The sequence below is a fragment of the Carcharodon carcharias genome (assembly GCF_017639515.1).
Source record: "Carcharodon carcharias isolate sCarCar2 chromosome 24 unlocalized genomic scaffold, sCarCar2.pri SUPER_24_unloc_14, whole genome shotgun sequence".
Lineage (NCBI taxonomy): Eukaryota > Metazoa > Chordata > Chondrichthyes > Lamniformes > Lamnidae > Carcharodon > Carcharodon carcharias.
In genome coordinates this window covers 121,687-135,246 of record NW_024470589.1, presented here as the reverse complement: position 1 = coordinate 135,246, position 13,560 = coordinate 121,687, and the positions used below count along the sequence as shown (strand labels likewise).

Here is a 13,560-nt window from a genome sequence, read left to right as displayed (position 1 = left end):
AGTGACAGAGAGAGAGATTGAAAGAGAGAGAGTGACAGAGAGAGAGTGACAGAAAGAGTGACAGCGACAGCGAGAAAGTGGCAGAGAGAGTGTGACAGTGAGAGAGAGACAGAGAGAGAGACAGAGAGAGAGACAGAGAGAGAGTGACAGCGAGAGTGACAGTGACAGCGAGAGAGTGACAGAGAGAAAGTGACAGAGAGAGTGACACAGAGAGAGAGACAGAGAGAGAGTGACAGAGAGAGAGTGACAAGAAGTGTGACAGAGAGAGAGTGACAGAGAGAGTGAGTGACAGAGAGAGAGTGACAGAGAGAGAGTGACAGAGAGAGAGTGACAGAGAGAGTGACAGCGACAGCAAGAGAGTGGCAGAGAGAGAGTGACAGATAGAGAGTGACAGAGAGAGTGACAGAGAGAGTGGCAGAGAGAGAGTGACAGAGAGAGAGAGAGTGACAGAGAGAGTGACAGAGAGAGAGTGACAGAGTGTCAGAGAGTGACAGAGAGAGAGTGACAGAGCGAGTGACAGCGAGAGAGTGACAGAGAGAGAGTGAAAGAGAGAGAGTGACAGAGAGAGAGAGTGACAGAGAGAGTGACAGAGAGAGAGTGACAGAGAGAGAGTGACAGAGAGAGTGACAGTGACAGCGAGAGAGTGACAGAGAGAGAGACAGAGAGAGAGAGTGACAGAGAGAGTGACAGAGAGAGAGTGACAGAGAGAGAGAGTGACAGAGAGAGTGACAGAGAGAGAGACAGAGAGATTGACTGAGAGAGTGAGTGACAGAGAGAGAGTGACAGAGAGAGAGAGTGACAGAAAGAGTGACAGAGAGAGTGACAGAGAGAGAGTGACAGGGAGAGAGAGTGACGGAGAGAGTGACAGAGAGAGAGAGTGACAGGGAGAGTGACAAAGAGAGAGTGACAGACAGAGAGAGTGACAGAGAGAGAGACAGAGAGTGACAGAGAGATGGAGTGACAGAGAGAGAGTGTGGCAGCGAGAGTGACAGAGAGAGAGAGTGAGAGAGAGAGAGTGACAGAGAGACTGAGAGAGAGGGAGTGAGAGAGAGAGCGTGACAGAGAGAGAGACAGAGAGAGTGACAGAGAGAGAGAGTCACAGAGAGTGATAGAGAGAGAGAGTGGCAGAGAGAGTGACAGTGACAGCAAGAGAGTGGCAGAGAGTTACAGCGAGAGAGTGACAGATAGAGAGTGACAGAGAGAGTGACAGTGAGAGTGATAGTGACAGCGAGAGAGTGGCATAGTGAGTGTGACAGAGAGAGACAGAGAGAGTGACAGAGATAGAGTTACAGAGAGAGTGACAGAGAGACTGAGAGAGATGGAGTGAGAGAGAGAGAGAGAGTGACAGAGAGAGTGACAGAGAGAGAGTGACAGAGAGACTGAGAGAGAGGGAGTGAGAGAGTGGGAGTGACAGAGAGAGAGTGACAGAGAGAGTGACAGAGAGACTGACAGAGAGTGACAGAGAGACTGAGAGAGAGGGAGTGAGAGAGAGAGTGACAGAGAGAGAGTGACTGAGAGAGAGTGACAGAGAGTCTGAGAGAGAGGGATTGAGAGAGAGAGAGTGACAGAGAGAGAGACAGAGAGAGTGATAGAGAGAGAGAGTGACAGAGAGAGTGAGAGAGCGGGAGTGAGAGAGAGAGAGTGACAGAGAGAGATACAGTGACAGAGAGAGAGTGACAGAGAGAGATTGACAGAGAGACTGAGAGAGAGGGAGTGAGAGAGAGAGAGTGACAGAGAGAGAGACAGAGAGAGTGACAGAGAGAGAGAGTGACAGAGAGAGTGAGAGAGCGGGAGTGAGAGAGAGAGAGTGACAGAGAGAGATACAGTGACAGAGAGAGAGTGACAGAGAGAGTGAGAGAGAGGGAGTGAGAGAGAGAGAGTGACAGAGAGAGAGACAGAGAGAGTGACAGAGAGAGAGAGTCACAGAGAGAGAGTGACAGAGAGAGAGTGGCAGAGAGAGTGACAGTGACAGCAAGAAAGTGGCAGAGAGAGAGTGACAGAGAGAGTGACAGAGAGAGAGTGACAGAGAGAGTGACAGTGACAGCGAGAGAGTGGCAGAGTGAGTGTGACAGAGAGAGACAGAGAGAGAGACAGAGATCGAGTTACAGAGAGAGTGACAGAGAGACTGAGAGAGAGGGAGTGAGAGAGAGAGTGACAGAGAGAGTGACAGAGAGAGACAGTGACAGAGAGAGAGAGTGACAGAGAGAGTGACAGAGAGAGAGAGTGACAGAGAGAGAGTGACAGAGAGAGAGTGACAGAGAGAGAGAGTGACAGAGAGAGTGACAGAGAGAGACTGAGAGAGAGGGAGTGAGAGAGAGAGTGACAGAGAGAGTGACAGAGAGAGTGAGAGAGAGGGAGTGAGAGAGAGAGAGAGAGTGACAGAGACAGAGAGTGACAGAGAGAGAGAGTGACAGAGAGAGAGTGACAGAGAGAGTGACAGAGAGAGAGACTGAGAGTGACAGAGAGAGAGAGTCACAGAGAGAGAGTGACAGAGAGAGAGTGGCAGAGAGAGTGACAGTGACAGCAAGAGAGTGGCAGAGAGTTACAGCGAGAGAGTGACAGAGAGAGTGACAGAAAGGGAGTGAGAGAGAGAGAGTGACAGAGAGAGTGACAGAGAGAGAGTGACAGAGAGAGAGTGACAGAGAGACTGAGAGAGAGGGAGTGAGAGAGAGAGAGTGACAGAGAGAGAGACAGAGTGTCAGAGAGAGAGAGTGACAGAGAGAGTGACAGAGAGAGAGAGTGACAGAGAGAGTGAGAGAGCGGGAGTGAGAGAGAGAGAGTGACAGAGAGAGAGACAGTGACAGAGAGAGAGTGACAGAGAGAGTGAGAGAGAGGGAGTGAGAGAGAGAGAGTGACAGAGAGAGAGTGTGACAGAGAGAGTGACGGAGAGAGAGTGACAGAGAGAGTGACAGAGAGGGAGACAGAGAGAGTGACAGAGAGAGAGAGTGACAGAGAGAGAGAGTGACAGAGAGAGAGTGACAGAGAGAGTGAGAGAGAGGGAGTGAGAGGGAGAGAGTGACAGAGAGAGAGACAGTGACAGAGAGAGTGACAGAGAGAGAGTGACAGAGAGAGAGACAGTGACAGAGAGAGTGACAGAGAGAGAGTGACAGAGAGAGAGAGTGACAGAGAGAGAGACAGTGACAGAGAGAGTGAGGTTGACTCTCCCCCCCGGCTCTGGGCCTCCTACCTTGTTCAGTTCCAGGGCGGCTCCGTTCTTAGTCCAGTTGACGTGGAGGAGAGGGGGGTTGGCCATCACGGGACAGGCGATGTGTCCTTGCATGCCCACGGGCAGTACCGTGAGTCTGGGCATGTTCTGCACATAGGCGGGGTCTGTGGTCACAGCAAGAAGAGAGAGAGAGAGAGAGAGAGAGAGAGGGCACAGCACCCTGGTGAACAATGGCAAATCGTCCGCTGGAGGGTGCTCACTGCGCAACACCGAGCTTCCACCCCCGTCACAGGGCAAGCAGCTGCAAGGTGAGATTGTGTCGGGGTGGGAGGTGTGGGGGGGGGGTGTGGGGGGGTGTGTGGGGGGGTGGTGGGGGTCGATCCATCAGCACAGAAGACGCAGACAGCCTGCGGAGGGACAGGGGAACGCGCGGGTGAATGGGGGCCCGGAGGGGAGCAGCAGCTGGAGCTCACCCTGGTGAAGCGAAGGCTCCTCCTCCTGCTTTGACCGGAAGAACCCGCGGGCCGATGGGGTTTGAGGGGGGGGCGGGGAGGGGTGTTTCAGATGGAGCGAGGGTGGCGGGCAATGTAGTCCTGGAGAGGGACGAGCGGGGGAATCAGGCACTCGGGGACTGTGGCTCCTTCCTGTACGGGGACAGGAGAACATGGGTCAGTAAAGGCTGAGATGCAGGTACAGCAAGCGCTGGGAACGTCAGCCTAGATTGGGAGGGGGATTGATCACCAAAGCGGGGAGGTCCTGCTCCAGTTGTCCAGGGCACTGGTGTGACCACATCTGGAGCACTGTGTGCAGTACAGGTCTCCTTATTTAAGGAAGGATGTAACTGGGTTGGGAGCCAGTTCAGAGAAGGTTTACCGGACTAATCCCAGGAATGGGTGGGTTGTCTCATGAGGAAAGGTTGGACAGGTTAGGCTCGTACCCGCTGGAGTTTAGAAGAGCGAGAGGCGACTGGATTGAAACCTTTGAGGACACCGAGGGGGTTTTGGAATGGGTGGATGTGGAGAGAATGTTTCCTCTTGTGGGAGAATCTAGAACTCGGGGGTGGGGGGCGGGGGGGTCACTGTTTAAAAATAAGGGGGTCACCCATTTAGGACGGAGATGAGGAGAAATGTTTTCTCTCATGAGGCTGGTGAGACTTTGGAAGTCTCTCCCTCAGAGGGCAGGGGAAGCAGAGTCTCTGAATATTTTTAAGACAAGAGGTGGATAGATTCTTGGTTAACAACGTGGGGGTGGGGGGTGGGGGGGGGTCGACGGGAATGTGGGGTCGAGCTGACGATCGGGGATCGGCCAGGATCGTATAGAAAAGGGGAAGCGAGGGGCGTGCACCCCGGACTCCGGGATTTCCGAGAGTACTTACAGAAGATGCTCAGGATTCCCGAGGCTTTGGGAGACGATGCCAGCCCGTTGCTGGGGACGCAGGTGTAACTTCCGGAGTCCTGAGGCACAGTGTCTCGCACCAGGAGGCTCCCATCGGACAGGACCGTCACGCGGTTATGGAGCGAGCTGGAGTGGGGTGGGTGCGAGGGGGCAGAGAGAGAGAGAGAGGTGGGGGCAGAGAGAGAGGTGGGGGAAGAGAGAGGTGGGAGCAGAGAGAGGTGGGGGAAGAGAGAGGTGGGGGCAGAGAGAGGTGGGGGCAGAGAGAGGTGGGAGCAGAGAGAGGTGGGGGCAGAGAGAGGTGGGAGCAGAGAGAGGTGGGGGAAGAGAGAGGTGGGAGCAGAGAGAGGTGGGGGCAGAGAGAGGTGGGGGCAGAGAGAGGTGGGGGCAGAGAGGAGAGGAGGGCAGAGAGCGGTGGGAGCAGAGAGAGGTGGGGGCAGAGAGAGGTGGGGGAAGAGAGAGGTGGGAGCAGAGAGAGGTGGGGGAAGAGAGAGGTGGGAGCAGAGAGAGGTGGGGGCAGAGAGAGGTGGGGGCAGAGAGAGGTGGGGGCAGAGAGAGGTGGGAGCAGAGAGAGGTGGGGGCAGAGAGAGGTGGGAGCAGAGAGAGGTGGGGGCAGAGAGGAGAGGAGGACAGAGAGAGGTGGGAGCAGAGAGAGGTGGGAGCAGAGAGAGGTGGGGGCAGAGAGAGGTGGGGGCAGAGAGAGGTGGGGGCAGAGAGGAGAGGAGGGCAGAGAGCGGTGGGAGCAGAGAGAGGTGGGGGCAGAGAGAGGTGGGGGAAGAGAGAGGTGGGAGCAGAGAGAGGTGGGGGAAGAGAGAGGTGGGAGCAGAGAGAGGTGGGGGAAGAGAGAGGTGGGAGCAGAGAGAGGTGGGGGCAGAGAGAGGTGGGGGCAGAGAGAGGTGGGGGCAGAGAGGAGAGGAGGGCAGAGAGCGGTGGGAGCAGAGAGAGGTGGGGGCAGAGAGAGGTGGGGGAAGAGAGAGGTGGGAGCAGAGAGAGGTGGGGGAAGAGAGAGGTGGGAGCAGAGAGAGGTGGGGGAAGAGAGAAGTGGGAGCAGAGAGAGGTGGGGGCAGAGAGAGGTGGGGGCAGAGAGAGGTGGGGGCAGAGAGAGGTGGGAGCAGAGAGAGGTGGGGGAAGAGAGAGGTGGGAGCAGAGAGAGGTGGGGGCAGAGAGAGGTGGGGGCAGAGAGAGGTGGGGGCAGAGAGGAGAGGAGGGCAGAGAGCGGTGGGAGCAGAGAGAGGTGGGGGCAGAGAGAGGTGGGGGAAGAGAGAGGTGGGAGCAGAGAGAGGTGGGGGAAGAGAGAGGTGGGAGCAGAGAGAGGTGGGGGCAGAGAGAGGTGGGGGCAGAGAGAGGTGGGGGCAGAGAGAGGTGGGAGCAGAGAGAGGTGGGGGCAGAGAGAGGTGGGAGCAGAGAGAGGTGGGGGCAGAGAGGAGAGGAGGACAGAGAGAGGTGGGAGCAGAGAGAGGTGGGAGCAGAGAGAGGTGGGGGCAGAGAGAGGTGGGGGCAGAGAGAGGTGGGGGCAGAGAGGAGAGGAGGGCAGAGAGCGGTGGGAGCAGAGAGAGGTGGGGGCAGAGAGAGGTGGGGGAAGAGAGAGGTGGGAGCAGAGAGAGGTGGGGGAAGAGAGAGGTGGGAGCAGAGAGAGGTGGGGGAAGAGAGAGGTGGGAGCAGAGAGAGGTGGGGGCAGAGAGAGGTGGGGGCAGAGAGAGGTGGGGGCAGAGAGGAGAGGAGGGCAGAGAGCGGTGGGAGCAGAGAGAGGTGGGGGCAGAGAGAGGTGGGGGAAGAGAGAGGTGGGAGCAGAGAGAGGTGGGGGAAGAGAGAGGTGGGAGCAGAGAGAGGTGGGGGAAGAGAGAAGTGGGAGCAGAGAGAGGTGGGGGCAGAGAGAGGTGGGGGCAGAGAGAGGTGGGGGCAGAGAGAGGTGGGAGCAGAGAGAGGTGGGGGCAGAGAGAGGTAGGGGCAGAGAGAGGTGGGGGCAGAGAGGTGGGGGCAGAGAGAGGTGGGAGCAGAGAGAGGTGGGGGCAGAGAGAGGTGGGGGCAGAGAGGTGGGGGCAGAGAGAGGTGGGGGCAGAGAGAGATGGGAGCAGAGAGAGGTGGGGGCAGAGAGAGGTGGGAGCAGAGAGAGGTGGGGGCAGAGAGGAGAGGAGGGCAGAGAGAGGTGGGAGCAGAGAGAGGTGGGAGCAGAGAGAGGTGGGGGCAGAGAGAGGTGGGGGCAGAGAGAGGTGGGGGCAGAGAGGAGAGGAGGGCAGAGAGCGGTGGGAGCAGAGAGAGGTGGGGGCAGAGAGAGGTGGGGGAAGAGAGAGGTGGGAGCAGAGAGAGGTGGGGGAAGAGAGAGGTGGGAGCAGAGAGAGGTGGGGGAAGAGAGAGGTGGGAGCAGAGAGAGGTGGGGGCAGAGAGAGGTGGGGGCAGAGAGAGGTGGGGGCAGAGAGGAGAGGAGGGCAGAGAGCGGTGGGAGCAGAGAGAGGTGGGGGCAGAGAGAGGTGGGGGAAGAGAGAGGTGGGAGCAGAGAGAGGTGGGGGAAGAGAGAGGTGGGAGCAGAGAGAGGTGGGGGAAGAGAGAAGTGGGAGCAGAGAGAGGTGGGGGCAGAGAGAGGTGGGGGCAGAGAGAGGTGGGGGCAGAGAGAGGTGGGAGCAGAGAGAGGTGGGGGCAGAGAGAGGTAGGGGCAGAGAGAGGTGGGGGCAGAGAGGTGGGGGCAGAGAGAGGTGGGAGCAGAGAGAGGTGGGGGCAGAGAGAGGTGAGGGCAGAGAGGTGGGGGCAGAGAGAGGTGGGAGCAGAGAGAGGTGGGAGCAGAGAGGTGGGGGCAGAGAGGTGGGGGCAGAGAGAGGTGGGGGCAGAGAGAGGTGGGGGCAGAGAGAGGTGGGGGCAGAGAGAGGTGGGGGCAGAGAGAGGTGGGGGAAGAGAGAGGTGGGGGAAGAGAGAGGTGGGAGCAGAGAGAGGTGGGGGCAGAGAGAGGTGGGAGCAGAGAGAGGTGGGAGCAGAGAGAGGTGGGGGAAGAGAGAGGTGGGGGCAGAGAGAGGTGGGGGCAGAGAGGAGAGGAGGGCAGAGAGCGGTGGGAGCAGAGAGAGGTGGGGGCAGAGAGAGGTGGGGGAAGAGAGAGGTGGGAGCAGAGAGAGGTGGGGGAAGAGAGAGGTGGGAGCAGAGAGAGGTGGGGGAAGAGAGAAGTGGGAGCAGAGAGAGGTGGGGGCAGAGAGAGGTGGGGGCAGAGAGAGGTGGGGGCAGAGAGAGGTGGGAGCAGAGAGAGGTGGGGGCAGAGAGAGGTAGGGGCAGAGAGAGGTGGGGGCAGAGAGGTGGGGGCAGAGAGAGGTGGGAGCAGAGAGAGGTGGGGGCAGAGAGAGGTGGGGGCAGAGAGGTGGGGGCAGAGAGAGGTGGGAGCAGAGAGAGGTGGGAGCAGAGAGGTGGGGGCAGAGAGGTGGGGGCAGAGAGAGGTGGGGGCAGAGAGAGGTGGGGGCAGAGAGAGGTGGGGGCAGAGAGAGGTGGGGGAAGAGAGAGGTGGGGGAAGAGAGAGGTGGGAGCAGAGAGAGGTGGGGGCAGAGAGAGGTGGGAGCAGAGAGAGGTGGGAGCAGAGAGAGGTGGGGGAAGAGAGAGGTGGGGGCAGAGAGAGGTGGGAGCAGAGAGAGGTGGGGGCAGAGAGAGGTGGGGGCAGAGAGAGGTGGGGGCAGAGAGAGGTGGGGGAAGAGAGAGGTGGGAGCAGAGAGAGGTGGGGGCAGAGAGAGGTGGGAGCAGAGAGAGGTGGGGGCAGAGAGAGGTGGGGGCAGAGAGGGTAGATGGTTACAGATGAATTTGTAGCTGATTCAAAACAGCCCAATCCTGAGTCGAACAACTCCCTCCCCCGACATGATGCACTCCCTTCCCCCACCAACACGATCCACTCCTTCCTCGACACGATTCAGTCAGTATCCAACCCAATTTGGCTTGTTCCCATCATAGCCAGCACTGAGGGAGTGCCTGCACGGTTGGAGGGTCAGTACTGGGGGAGTGCTGCACTGTCGGAGGGTCAGTACTGAGGGAGTGCCGCACTGTCGGAGGGTCAGTACTGAGGGAGCGCTGCACTGTCGGAGGGTCAGTACTGAGGGAGTGCCGCACTGTGGGAGGGTCAGTACTGAGGGAGCGCTGCACTGTCGGAGGGTCAGTACTGAGGGAGTGCTGCACTGTCGGAGGGTCAGTACTGAGGGAGCGCTGCACTGTCGGAGGGTCAGTATTGAGGGAGAGCCGCACTGTCAGAGGGTCAGTACTGAGGGAGTGCTGCACTGTCGGAGGGTCAGTACTGAGGGAGTGCTGCACTGTGGGAGGGTCAGTACTGAGGGAGAGCCGCACTGTCGGAGGGTCAGTACAGAGGGAGAGCCGCACTGTCGGAGGGTTAGTACTGAGGGAGTGCCGCACTGTCGGAGGGTCAGTACTGAGGGAGTGCCGCACTGTCGGATGGTCAGTACTGAGGGAGTGCCGCACTGTCAGAGGGTCAGTACTGAGGGAGTGCCGCACTGTCGGAGTGTCAGTTCTGAGGGAGAGCCGCACTGTCGGAGGGTCAGTACTGAGGGAGTGCCGCACTGTCGGAGTGTCAGTTCTGAGGGAGAGCCGCACTGTCGGAGGGTCAGTACTGAGGGAGTGCTGCACTGTCGGAGGATCAGTACTGAGGGAGTGCTGCACTGTCAGAGGGTCAGTACTGGGGGAGTGCTGCACTGTCAGAGGGTCAGTACTGAGGGAGTGCCGCACTGTCAGAGGGTCAGTACTGAGGGAGTGCCGCACTGTCGGAGGGTCAGTACTGAGGGAGTGCCGCACTGTCGGAGGGTCAGTACTGAGGGAGTGCTGCACTGTCAGAGGGTCAGTACTGAGGGAGTGCCGCACTGTCGGAGGGTCAGTACTGAGGGAGTGCTGCACTGTCAGAGGGTCAGTACTGAGGGAGTGCCGCACTGACGGAGGTTCAGTACTGAGGGAGTGCTGCACTGTCGGAGGGTCAGTACTGAGGGAGTGCTGCACTGTCAGAGGGTCAGTACTGAGGGAGTGCCGCACTGTCGGAGGATGGGTACTGAGGTCAGTTCTCAGTGTCCTGGGGCCAAAACCTGTCCCTGTACCCACATCCCTCGCCAACAGCCGATGACCCTCTCAGCACAGTCTCGGGGTTTTGCGGGATCACACTGTGCGCCGGTTCGAGCCGGTCGGGCCAGATGCTTGAAGGGGTCCTCCGCTGATTCAGCCCACCGCCCTCCTCCCTCACCCTCCGACCCTATCCCGGTCTTCACCAACAACAACTCCCCACCCCCCCCCCCCAACCCCCCACCCGGCGCAAGCCAGACCTGTGGTGATGGACGTTGACTCCGTCCTTGAACCAGGAGTAGGTGAGGTTGCCCGGGTAGGCTTCGGCCCGGCACGAGAACCGGGCCTCCTGAGTGTAGTTCACCGTCACGTTTCCGGGAGGCAGGATGATGGTTGGTGGACCTGCGATGGACAGGGAGGGAATGGACAAGGTTTACACTCCACGGACCTGGACCCAGGGGAGCTCGGGCGGTGGGGAGGGGGGTGGGTGTGGGGGTGGGGGGGTGGGGGGCAGGTCGAGAGGAGAGTGGTGGGGTTTGGTGGGGGGGGGGGGGGGGTCGGTCAGGAAATCGGGGACGCCCTGTTTGTTGAGAGACATATCACCCAGGATCCTCGTCTTGCACACGTCGGGTCAAGAAAAGTGCCAAGTTTGAAAGGGTTGCAGTCTGACCTACAGTAGAGAAAGGTGCCCATCAGCTGGCGAGTTGAATCTGGTTGGTCAAGGCATTGCCAATGGAGAACTATTGGCTCCCCCCAACCGGGGAGTTCGAAAAAAAAGGCACCCGGCTGTGTGAACGCGTCTATCCGAGGGTGGGAATCCCGCCACGGTCAGCTCCTGAGGCTCAGAGTCCGTTGTGAGGGTGCCCACGATACCCCATGCGTTGGAACCTTGCGCTTGCAGACAACTAGTCCATGCTTCTGAGTGTACGTCACTTCTAGCACGTATAAATGAGCCACATTACCAGCTCAACTGCTTATCGTAAATTGGCCATGAGCGTCGCTTCAAGGTCGCTTCCCGACTGTTCCGCAATTGCGAATCACCCTCCGACCGTTGGCACTGTGTGTTGGATTTTGCGAGCAAGGGCTGGCTGTGTGTGGTCTGTGCTCTGACGCCGACCAACACGCCGGAGGGGCATGTTGTTTGACTCGATCAGCCGGTCGTTGGGGCAAGTGTCCCTTTCTGCCTGGCTCTGAAATTCATACACGATTGTGCGCTGGTCAGGCAGCTCGCCTTTCTCGATTGTCGGCAGCATCAAGTCAGTGGCACTGACCATTCACCGGGATGCTACATGGTGGCAGCGTGAAGTGCCTCGCTTAACCTGCTGCAAATTTGTGAGCTAATGAGTCTATCCGAGGTCATCGAGGTCCAAAAGTGGCAGCCTTAGGCCCACTTGTGAGTTTGCATGACACACACACACACACACACACACACACACACACAGACACAAACCGCACAATGATCTGATCGGAATTTGAACGTTCCTCATACCCTGGATGAGCAGTCTTGTGCTGTGTGTGACCGCTCCTTCTTCGCTCCTGGCCTCGCATGTATAGATCCCGGCACTGCCTCGATCCACAGCCTCAATCTTCAAGCTTCCGTTGGTGACCTGCGAGAGAGAGAGAGAGAGAGAGACAGAGAGAGAGGCGGTGGACTAAATGAGCTGCTCCAGGTGGTAACTGAGTCCCACACGCGCTGCACGGTCCCATTCCTGTCCTCCCCGGACTGTGATTGGGGAGGTGTCGGGGGTGGTGGAACGCAGAAGGACGTTCAGCTGCGTGAACATGTCTATCAGATGGGGGGGGGGTGGGTGTGGAGAGGATGGGAATCCAACCACGATTTGCTCCTGACGTTCAGAGTCCATGGCGCGAGGGTGCCCCGCGATGCCCCATGTGATCGATCAGCCAACCACCGCTTATGTTGCTGCCCCTCAGCAGGCAGTAGAGGGAAGGGGAGGACCACCCAGGGCACCATCTGCGCCACTCACTTTCAACACGGCTGCAAGTGCCCCTCACCCACACTCCCCCACCCCTCCCCCGAGCTGGACTCCCTGTCCCACCCCATGAACACCTCACCTGGTACCTCTGCCCATCGGGGCTTCCGGCAGGTGGGGGCAGCATCTGCCCGTCCTTGGACCAGCTGATAAGCGGCTCGGGGCGACCTCCTGCTTCACATCTCAGGTGTGCCGGCTCCCCCAGTAGAATTTCCAACACGGGGGGTGGAGTTCTCCTCAAGCTGGGTGGGGCTGAGGTGAGGGTAGGTTGAGTGGGACGGTAAGGGGGTTGTTGGGTGGAAAACAGAAATGTGATGAGAAAGGACACCCGCAGACAAACCCCATCCACCCCACCCCCGAACCGATATACTGCAACCCAATCACTGAACCAGGAGGGTAGCGAGGTGGGCAGGATGACAGGTGTAGTGAGTCAATTCCATTAGCTATTTCAACCGAAGGGCTTGGCTCAAGTCAGATCAAACTTCTGCCCAATCAAAGTCGTGGGCTACGATCCGATGGAAATGCCCGATGGATATCCTACTTGTAAGTATCACATGCATCAAGTATCAGCTGTTGGGTCTGTGTGCAGTCCTCTTCAGTCTTCATCAGAACATCATGGTGTCGAAATAACATTCCAGAAATCCGAGAACCCAAATTAATGACCCTCAAGCCCTGCTGCCAGTACTGAGGGAGTACTGGGCTGTTGGAGGGTCAGTAATGAGGGAGTGCTGCACTGTCAGAGGGTCAGTACTGAGGGAGTGCTGCACTGTCGGAGGGTCAGTACTGAGGGAGTACTGCACTGTCGGAGGGTCAGTACTGCGGGAGTCCTGTGCTGTTGGATGCAGCTTTAGTGAATATAACCCCGTGCTCTACCTGTCCTGGGAGTGTTTGATGGGGGCAGTATAGATGGAGATTTACTCTGTATCTAACCCTGTGCTGTACCTGTCCTGGGAGTGTTTGATGGGGACGGTGTAGAGGGAGCTTTACTCTGTATCTAACCCTGTGCTGTACCTGTCCTGGGAGTGTTTGATGGGGACAGTGTAGAGGGAGATTTACTCTGTATCTAACCCCGTGCTGTACCTGTCCTGTGAGTGTTTGATGGGGACAGTGTAGAGGGAGATTTACTCTGTATCTAACCCCGTGCTGTACCTGTCCTGGGAGTGTTTGATGGGAACTGTGTAGAGGGAGCTTTACTCTGTATCTAACCCCGTGCTGTACCTGTCCTGGGAGTGTTTGATGGGGAGAGTGTAGAGGGAGATTTACTCTGTATCTAACCCCGTGCTGTACCTGTCCTGGGAGTGTTTGATGGGGAGACTGTAGAGGGAGCTTTACCCTGTATCTAACACCGATGGTGAGTAACTTACTGGAGACAGAGAGGTATATCCAGCTGCCATTGTGAGAATCATAGGGTTGAGTGAGGAACAGGATGCGACAGTAATACCAGCCTTCATCTGAGGAGCGTAGTCTGTTCACTCGCAGAGATGCCCCCTGCACTAAACTCAGGCGACCTGTGGTGGGGGAGAGGGTCAGATGTCAAGATGGACATGTCAACATGATTCTCATTCCTGACACTTGCCTGTCTGGACCAATTGCCAATGCAATTTTCTAACACAAATATGTGTCCAACTCTCATCTGTGTCCTCGTATAACAGTGAGGGGTCAGAGTCCGGGATGGGAGTAAAGGGAGAAACTCGAGCTTACAGGACCTTTTTAAGAGGGAGTCACTCCGTCAGGGACCCTGTTTAAAGAGGGAGTCTCTCCGTCAGGGACCCTGTTTAAAGAGGGAGTCCCTCTGTCAGGGACCCTGTTTAAAGAGGGAGTCTCTCCGTCACGGACCCTGTTTAAAGAGGGAGTCCCTCTGTCAGGGACCCTGTTTAAAGAAGGAGTCTCTCCGTCAGGGACCCTGTTTAAAGAGGGAGTCCCTCTGTCAGGGACCCTGTTTAAAGAGGGAGTCTCTCTGTCAGGGACCCTGTTTAAAGAGGGAGTCTCTCC

At 58.0% G+C, this 13,560-nt stretch overlaps 1 protein-coding gene across 1 annotated transcript in view; it reads right to left on the bottom strand.

Moving 5' to 3' along the window:
• LOC121273497 (protein turtle homolog A-like) overlaps positions 1 to 13,076 on the bottom strand; it is a gene marked incomplete at both ends in the record, with an annotated part of 78,425 nt that extends 65,349 nt beyond the window's left edge. The window contains 6 exons of the mRNA XM_041180669.1: positions 3,188 to 3,330; positions 4,542 to 4,687; positions 9,838 to 9,979; positions 11,067 to 11,184; positions 11,651 to 11,820; positions 12,933 to 13,076. Of these exons, the coding sequence (XP_041036603.1) occupies positions 3,188 to 3,330; positions 4,542 to 4,687; positions 9,838 to 9,979; positions 11,067 to 11,184; positions 11,651 to 11,820; positions 12,933 to 13,076 (863 nt within the window). The remainder of the gene's footprint in view (positions 1 to 3,187; positions 3,331 to 4,541; positions 4,688 to 9,837; positions 9,980 to 11,066; positions 11,185 to 11,650; positions 11,821 to 12,932) is intronic.
• Between the last annotated feature and the right edge of the window lie 484 nt (positions 13,077 to 13,560).